Source organism: Buceros rhinoceros, unplaced genomic scaffold, assembly GCF_000710305.1.
Source record: "Buceros rhinoceros silvestris isolate BGI_N320 unplaced genomic scaffold, ASM71030v1 scaffold9889, whole genome shotgun sequence".
In the NCBI taxonomy this organism is placed as follows: Eukaryota; Metazoa; Chordata; class Aves; order Bucerotiformes; family Bucerotidae; genus Buceros; species Buceros rhinoceros.
Genome location: NW_010430910.1, coordinates 4,662 through 13,359, shown reverse-complemented (window position 1 = coordinate 13,359; position 8,698 = coordinate 4,662). Strand labels below are relative to the sequence as shown.

General features: G+C 43.2%; 1 protein-coding gene across 2 annotated transcripts; it reads left to right on the top strand.

Moving 5' to 3' along the window:
* The first annotated feature begins 323 nt into the window (after positions 1–323).
* On the top strand, positions 324–8,460 carry CCDC58 (coiled-coil domain containing 58). 2 transcript variants are annotated; one of them, XM_010143195.1, is made up of 4 exons: positions 324–448; positions 977–1,123; positions 4,550–4,609; positions 8,170–8,447. In XM_010143195.1, the coding sequence occupies exons 1-4, from the start codon at positions 338–340 to the stop codon at positions 8,218–8,220; spliced, it is 369 nt and encodes a 122-aa protein (XP_010141497.1). In that variant the 5' UTR covers positions 324–337; the 3' UTR covers positions 8,221–8,447. The 2 variants fall into 2 exon arrangements, with proteins under 2 accessions (XP_010141497.1, XP_010141498.1); XM_010143196.1 differs by lacking the exon at positions 4,550–4,609 and having other exon boundaries at positions 8,170–8,460.
* Positions 8,461–8,698: the final 238 nt, after the last annotated feature.

Sequence of the window (8,698 nt, the reverse complement as noted above, 5' to 3'; positions counted from 1 at the left end):
TTTCCCGAGGGAGCCAGTGCGAGCCGGGCCGGGGCCCCGCTGCCACGGAGTGCAGGGCCCGGGGAGCTGCGGGCGGACGTGAAGTTACTCGGCGCTGCCCGGTTCTCCTCGCCGGCCCTCCTCCGCCCCTCCCCGGCCTTCGCTTCCGAGGAAACTAGTTGGCTTGCAGCACGTACTCCTGCTCACGGAAATTGTGGGTTTGGTGCGGGATTTTAGCTGTTTGCAAGCGATCTGCCTAGTTTTCCATTAAAGGAATCATGCAAAAATTTTTTGCAGTAGGATTTTCTCAGCGATATAAGCAAATTTTGTTTTCTTAATACAGGAGTTGCTCAGGGTCATGAGGACGATTGACGACAGAATCGTCCACGAATTAAACACTACGATTCCAACAGCTTCCTTTGTGGGGAAAATTGATGCCAGCCAGACATGTAAAGAGCTGTACCAGTCTGTGAGTGTGCGCTCCTTCGACTTTCATCCCGCTTCCTGATGTTTTATTATGTGCAGTGGCCAGTAAAACATCCTCAGTTCCTAAGAAAACCACTGCTGTGATATGTCATGCTTTACATATCCATAACTGCACGCTCAAGTTCTCTACGCAGCTAAACCATGCATGTGTAACAGATGTTTCAGTTCAAAACCGTGCGGGGAACTTGTTTGTTCCACGACACCGATCCCTCGAGGTGCACTTCAGGCTTCAGTAGATGGCATTAGCCCGGTCCACTTCTTTCTTTTAAAAATGAGCGCTAGGTCGCTTTTTGTGCTGTTTGCAAGACTCCTGCTCATGTGCATCTTTGACTTCCAGTCAGGTTGTTAGCTGTGCTCAAAGCAGTGGTTCTTCCAAGATGGGGATCAGAGAGTCAAGGGGGTTTCTGTAGGCACAGCAACCTTGACTTTAGGAAGTCTCTCTTTTAACTTGTAACTCAGAGGTTTTTACTCTTTGCTGAGTTGTTGTGACTTTCTTTCTCTCCCCACTTAGTTGATGGATGCTCACACCAGCAGAGAGAGAATCATCAAAAACTGCATTGCTCACACTTCCAGCGTAGTGAAAACTCTCAGAGAAGAGAGGGAAAAGGCCCAGGAGGACGTAGCGTTATTAAAGCAGCTTAGGAAAGAGCAAACAAAGGTGAGTGGTGGAGATTTCTAGAGAGGAAGAAGAGGGTATCTTTCCCAAACGGAAAGACCGACATGGTGGAGAGAACCTGAACTGGATCCTGACTCATGTGGTCTTTTATGAGGTTCTTGCTGGCCATAATAGTGAGAGCTGTTTCCCCTAGCCCTCAGGACAGAGCCGCCGTTATCCTGCAAGTGGAGCATTTTCTGAGATCCTGTTACACAGATGACCTAGGAAAACGTGTGTGCTTCCCCACGGTGGACTCTAACCTTCACTGACTAACACCACTCAGCGTACAGCTTACATGTGGCTGGCTTGGTCCTGAAGGTTCACCTTGCCTTTTTGAGATGCTGTGAAACTAGTAGATCTGCAAATGGCAAGTACATGTGCCAAGATGCAAATGCCAGGAGACAATGCAATATGGCTTTTGCGTATGTCTTTTGCACCGCACAGTTACGTAGCCTTAAAGCTGTCCCTTCTCACTGTCACCCTGAGAAGCACCATTCTTACTCGGTGTCTTAATTGGAGTTTCCGTCCTCTACAGGGAGCTGCCGCACAACCTTCAGTTCCACTTAACCAACTTTTTTGTTGTTCAGTATTTCTTGGATCAATTTTTTTAGTACCTTGTGATGGCGTGCAAATGCCCTCTCGATCTACTGGCCTCTGGATGGAAAGCGTGCTAAACCAGAGGTGAACAGAGGGCATCTAGAAGTGAAGAAGGGAACCTCACTGAAGTTCTTGCCCCTGTTCCAGGGCCCCCTTTGTAGGGGAAGAGACATTGCATGTGTAGCTCTAGAAGTGGAGATTAGCAGGGCTGAGAGTTGTCCCGCTGAATTGTCTTCCATGTGGCTCGTGTTCACAGTACTGTTTTTTTTCCCCACACCATATGCTTGCAGCAGATACCTGCTTATTGCTTTTTTTGCCTATGCGGGCTAGCTGTGTCTCTTGTGTTCACCAGTTTAGCAAGCCTTCCTCTGTTGAGGACTGTCTTAACCAGGGTTTCCAAATCAGTGCCTATATATACATATATATATATATATATAGTCCTATATCCTAGATGTGGCTTTCCCTGCTGCAGTACTGTTAAGACTTGAAGAGATGGGTCTTGAAATTTTGTGGTGCTGAACTACCTCAGAATCCAGTTACCCCTGTGGTTCCAAGAGAAGCCTCTTGTAGCTCCTGTTTGAGAGGGCAGATGGATGCTGATGCAGTTGTAGTAAAAGAGCTTCCTGAGGGAATGATTTGAAGTCGAGCATCTGATTTTTCCCAGGCATTGAGTGAATGAACTGTGCTCTTCAGAGAAGTGTTCTGTCCTGAGCTCAGATATAAAGAACCAGGTGGCAGGCGAGTGGTTTCATTCTTAAAACCTCACTTAAGAACTGCTAACAATCACCTATAGTAGTTTGGAAAACTGAAATAGTAGCTTAGTACTTTCTACAGATTTTGTTTGCAGAGCCAGCTCTTTAAATCGTTTATTTACTGAGCCCAAAAACCTGTCACTGAAACCACTAGGAGGAACACAATTATAGTATTTAATAATTGGAGGTGATTTCAAATGTTAAAAGCAATCCAGGATTTGGGTACGTCTCAGAAATCTTTTTATGAGGTGATCTCAAATTTACACTTCGATTTTATGAGATGTAGTCCCTGCTTTTTTGTTGTTGTTGTCGTCCTGAGAGTTGTGTTTTTTCTTCTACTCACAGAAACATAGGATGTGTTCTGTCAAGATAGCCTAAGAGTTTGTATTTCAAATGTACGTTCACTGTACGTTCACTGTACGTTCAATGTTGTTTGCAATGCAGATGTTTTCTCTTGTTATTTGTGTTTCTCTCATACTGCTGGTGGTATAAACTGGGGGTCTTTATAAAAAATTATTACTTCTGGGCAAGTGAATAAGAAAACTTGGAATGGAGTGGAGTAGTTCAGCAGCCAATTCTTTTAATCCACTTACATGAAAACATCATGTGACTGTTCCATCGATTTGTTACCATCTTAGTTTACTTGAATGAAGTGTCATGAAATAGCAACCAAATAAATTCTGGAAATACAAAACATACAGCATAATGATTATTACCATTATCAAGCAGATTAGAAAGGCTTGTTAAAATGTCAGAGTATGTTTTAAAAACAACAGTCCCCCTGCCCTGTGTAGTGCTGCTGATTGACACTATTGCTGTTCAGGTTTGGAAGGCTAAGGAAAAGGCTGAAATAGTAGTTTTGCTTAGGCTTGGTGTCAAAGACAATTAATGTGACAGTCCAGATGACTGTAAACCTATTCCATCCTCCAGCAGGAAAAAGCTTTCTTTGAACTGTTGAAGATCTTCTGAGAGGTTGTTTTATAGAGACTAATCCTGGTCATTTAGTCATTCTGTGGATGCTGGGTGTTCTTTCAATCAGTCTGAAGTCCTGTTGAGTAGGTAAAAGTCTATCCAACAACCATAGTAGCTGTGCGTATCTTGACATCTTACCTGGAGGGTTTTTGATGGGATTGCTGTCTTGGCTTGCACCAACTCTCTAACTGGAACCATTTATTTAAAATGGATAAACTCTGATCCTTAGTCTGTTAAAGACTCCAATAAAAATGCATCCCAAGCGTAGGCAAAAATGGCAGATCGTTCTTAGATGTCATACTATCACTTCAGGGCCTCCTGGCAGGGTCAGTAAACAGGTCACCTGAACACACCTGTCACACCTGCCTACGGGAGTTTCTAATAGGTACAAAACAAAGAGATTCTTACCTTTTTCATGGGTATTGTGGTAGTTCTTGCCAGGGCTTTTGCATCTGTGTAAACCTGATTTGTCCTGCTGCGATCACATAATGTGTTAACTGGTTCACATGGTTAACAAACATGCATGATCCATTCTTGTATGTCCTTTTTCAGTCAGTGCACATTGTAGACAGCAAAGGAAGCGGAGAGGATCTCTTTATGATCTTAATTCTAAATCCAGAATCTGAGATCTGTGTTCAGTCCTAGCTCTGCTGCCAGCTCCCTGTACAACTCTAATAATGCCTGTGTGGAAGAATGGCAACTCAAGGCCGTAGAGCTAACCCCAGCACTGGCATTCCCTGGGCTGAGTGCTTGAATTAGGTATATTTTTGTCTGTGAAGCATTAAGGTAAATCAGTTAATTGCTATGAAATCTTGGTGGGCGATATTTAAGATCGAAGGTTTAGTAATCAGGAGGTACTTCTGCCAGGCTTGCATGGTGAGTCTACCTTCACTGTGCCCCTGCAAGCCTCAGTCTGCCCCAGGTATTGGCTGAATGGAAGGGACAGGCTTTCAGCATGATTACACATTGTGCCCTTCGGTTTGCACTGTTGGAGGGGTCACACACCTGGTACTGGGGTTGTGATCAGGAGATTTGCAATGGTAGAATGTGCTGAAGGCTGCAGGGAGGCCTGTTTGACAATAACCTCTTTATCTGTTACTTTCTGCAGTTGAAATTGATGCAGTCGGAGCTGAATGTTGAAGAAGTGGTAAACGACAGAAGCTGGAAGGTACTCAGTCATTTAAAATAGTGGTGATACTCTGACCCAACAGACAGTCCTGCGCTGGAGGTGTGGGACCGGTGCCTTATGAGGCAGGTTAACTAGAAATAGGTGAGGGCAGTGCTGGGGGAAGTGTTTCAGGTCAGTTGTTCTCCCAGTTCTGGATTAAGATCAAAGCTTTCCAGTTGCACTGCAAAGGAAAGAAAAGCATGTGATTTAGCGGGGAGGAAGTCTGTGGAGTACCTTGCCCAGTGGCTAAGGACTTTGTAGACTTTTCCATGGTGGCCTGTCTGAAAAGCTTTACTGGACCTCTTCCAAATGTTGCTGTGGTTGGTACTGATCACGCTTCTGAGCAAGCAGAAGCCAGAGGAGGGAGGGGCTGTACAACTTGAACCTTCTCCTCATGGGGCTTCTGCAGGCCCAGACTGACGCTCCCTGATGCAAAGGCTTGCCATTGCTCTCCTGAGTCAACAGAGGGGGCATATCACCCTCTGGATTGATGGCCACAGACGCTGGCTTGTTATAAAATGATCTTAATGCTGAGCTTAAATTCTGAGGTGGCTGTGTTCTGCCACTGCAGCATTTCACATCTAGCATCTTTTTCTGGTTTGTTGTAGCTTGTCAGAGCTTTCAACACTGTATAGAAAACCTCCTTCTAAATGCAAAAGGATTTTTACAAATAGCTAGTACTAGCTGCAGCTCCCTTTTTAATCTCTGCTTCAGTATTTTAGTCCCCTAGATTGCATCATGTAGAGATGATACAACTTTAAGTCTTGTGTCTTCTTGGAGGTCTAGTCACCACAATGCAGCTTGATGCAGGCTGATTAGATGAGCATTTACATGGTTTTCCAAATATACTTTGCTGTCAGTACAACCCGTGGTACTGTCTGAAAAAGCTAATCATCCCCTTAAGCTTCATTAATATTAAACCAGCTCAGATATGACTAAGCAATGCCACAGCCTTAACAACGTGCCACAGGTCACCAGTGGCAAATATTTTATGGCACATCTGCTATATGGGGACAACCCCTGCCTTTATCTTCCTTCTGAAGCTCAGGGCTGGCACCAAACTTAGTACTTGTGCCAGTGATTTCCTGTAGTGGCATTAAGCTTTTGCTGGTGACAGAAATGTCAAATTTTTCATGGAGATGGAGATGGAGAGTTTATAAACAGTGAGGAATGGATGATGCAGGCCTGCTAGTGTGTAGCGTAGGGCTTGAGATAAAAATATTTTGGGGTTTTATCTCCAGCTCTGCTGTTGTCTGCCTTTGAATATAGGCATAGATGTCTCATTTAGCTGCCTGTAAAAGTATGTCACTGGAAGAATTAGACCCAGTCATAGATGTGGACCAAACACAGTTTGTTACATGGAAGTCATTATTGCTTTGCAGGTGAGGACCTCTTTTTTTACTGTTGCAGACTTTCAGTTAGGAAGTACACTTACATATTTACATTAATCCCAACCAACTGGAAACTGGTTGGAAAAATCTGATTAGGAAACAGTTATTTTCAAACACTTATTCTGGGGAGTATTTGCATACAGAAGAATGCTGCTTTATAGAAGTGCATGCAGCAGAATTTTGTTTGGCTGATGCGAAACAAGGAAATTACTTTCAAAACAAAACACTTGCATTAGTCTCTGCGCAGTTCATTAGTCTCTGCGCAGCACCTTCACGCTGGGGTTTATCGTTGGGGTGTTTCATTATGTAAAAGGCAGCAAAATCAAACTTCTAAATGTTGACATGAATGTTAAGGTTTCTCAGGCACTGATTTTCGTGTCTGAAAAATGAGAACAGCACTTCACAGGTAGACAGTGGGATTAGCTGGCCTGAGCACCACACTGAAATCTGTGGGTCAATGATCCTAAAAGTAGGAGGCAGTGTTAGTAAAATTGGTCTTCCTTCCATAGGCTGCAGAGGTACTGTTAAAGATGTTTTAAAAGTTTGCATGGTATCAGGCTGGTGTGTTGTTTAATGCAAAAGACCCTCAGAGCGTTTTAGAGTGCATTTCCAGTACCCTTCAAGACACATATGCCCTTAAAATGTCTTTGACAAACAATGGACAAAAACGATGCAATTTGCTTAGTATTAAAATGCTTCCAAATGGGAACCCTTTGTGGCTCTTAATCTCTGCAGTTTCCTTCTATCACTTATCTGACCTCAGACCTTTACGTACTCGTAGTTCTTCCAGAGGTGTCCATTGCATGGGGTAACGTAGTGGGACAGGCTGTCTGTATGTGTGTGAAAAACTCTATCGTAACTTTTGTTTTCTGCAATATGAAACAATTTGTACGTCAAGCACATTTTCTATTTCTTAAAGTAAATTAAATTGGAAAATAAGTTGAAAATGACTTAAAAATTGTAAAGTGCTAAAACTAATGCGTGCTGCAAACATCATTGTTGCTGAAGTTGCTGTAGGTTCCGAACCCTGAGTAAGGAGAACAGCTGTAGAAGATTCTAGGAAGATAAGGTTTAAAATAACGTATTTGTATAGAGTGATGCATAACTTGTCCGAAATCACAAAACCCTTCGCATGTGAAACCAATGGGAGAGTTCCCAAAGTTTGACATCCTGAAGATCCCAGGCATTTGGATCTGAAAAGTCCCTGGGTAGCTTGGCAAAGTGTGCTGTTGGGGGAACTAGTAACTGCCAGTGCCTCAGCATCATGCTAGGTGGTGCTCGTGTCACTTTTCAGGAGGTGGTGGACGAAGTTCAGAGCCAAAGCAATAAATAACTGAATCAGTTGTAAAGAGCAACTGTAACTTTGCGAGCCTGTGTGTTGTGCTTTTGACTCAGACTGCCTTACTTCCGTCACATTTACTTGCCCTCCTTAGGGTAATCAGTCTGCTCTACAAGACCTGCAGTTCGAGCTAAATAAACATGATCTTCAGTCTCTAGTTCTCGTGTGCTAAATTTTACCCAGAGAAGGTGCCAGAGGTGAGTGAGGCGAGAACAGCGTGCCCTTTGCAATAGGAGGGCTGGCAACATCAGCACTTTTGGTCAGAAAGTATGAATATGGCTTCCAAGAGCCCTTGCACCTCTTCTTAGCTGTCACAACAATGTAAAATGTGTTTGCTCAGGAAAGAGAAGAATACAGTGTCCAAATTTGAATGCCAGATCGAATTTAACAGAACACAGCTAGTCAGGAGTCCACAACTGATAAATTCCCTCTCTCTTAAAAAAAAAAAAAAAAAAAAAAAAAAAAAAAAAAATAAAAAGAAAAAAAAAAAAAAAAAAGAAAATTAGAGAGAAAAAACAAAAATAAGGAGACAACAGCATCTTTGATGACAACAGACTGCCAGGATTATGAACCTGCCTTATCTGAGGGAGAACACTTAGTGCTGTGCAGTCCTGCAGCATCAGGCTGCAAACTTTGGATTCACTAAAGCCAGGAGAGAAGGTGAATGGAGACAGATGCCTTGGTAAGTACTTTTTATTGATGCAGCAGGGCTGGGCTGCTTGAAATGGGTGCTATGTGAAGAGGTAGTTGCCTGAACTAGCTCTCTGAAGTTCTGTTCATCTCCTGGATAAGGGCTGATTCACTTTTGCTCGTCTGTTTTGGTGTCCTAGGTATTTAATGAGCGTTGCCGAATTCACTACAAGCCTCCAAAGAGTCAATGATGTGGGATATTTTCCATCAAGATGGTCCATAACCATGAGAGCCAAACTGGAAAGAGACCTTGGGTGAGCTGTGTTGGGACCCTCCAGAACCAGTAGAACCCAGTCTTCTTTTGGACCTACTTAGATGAAATATCAAGGTTGAAATGATTCTCCTGTAATTAAAACAACTCATCTTTTGTACAAAACATGTGAACAAATGAGTTTTATAGTATTAAAATAATTTTCAAATGGAATGCAAAACTGGCATCTTTCTTCAACTTCTACAGCTTCAGCAGTCCTTGAGGGGAAGAAACAGTAAAACCAGCTCTGAGCAGGGAGGACAGGGCTCTCCCTGAACTGGTGCTTGGCAAGCTATTAGGGAACACGGTACGTTTGTGCAAATAATCTACTAAAATCTGAAAGGAAATAAAAATTGTAGAATGATCAGCAAGTGTAGGTTCAGCATCCCTGGAAGTAAGAAGCTACCAGTATTGTTCTA

Coding starts and splice junctions, on each gene's coding strand:
- CCDC58 (XM_010143195.1), top strand. CDS start 338: ATGAGGACGATTGACGACAGAATCGTCCACGAATTAAACACTACGATT. Junction 449..976: donor GTAAAGAGCTGTACCAGTCT/GTGAGTGTGCGC, acceptor CTCCCCACTTAG/TTGATGGATGCTCACACCAG. Junction 1,124..4,549: donor TTAGGAAAGAGCAAACAAAG/GTGAGTGGTGGA, acceptor TACTTTCTGCAG/TTGAAATTGATGCAGTCGGA.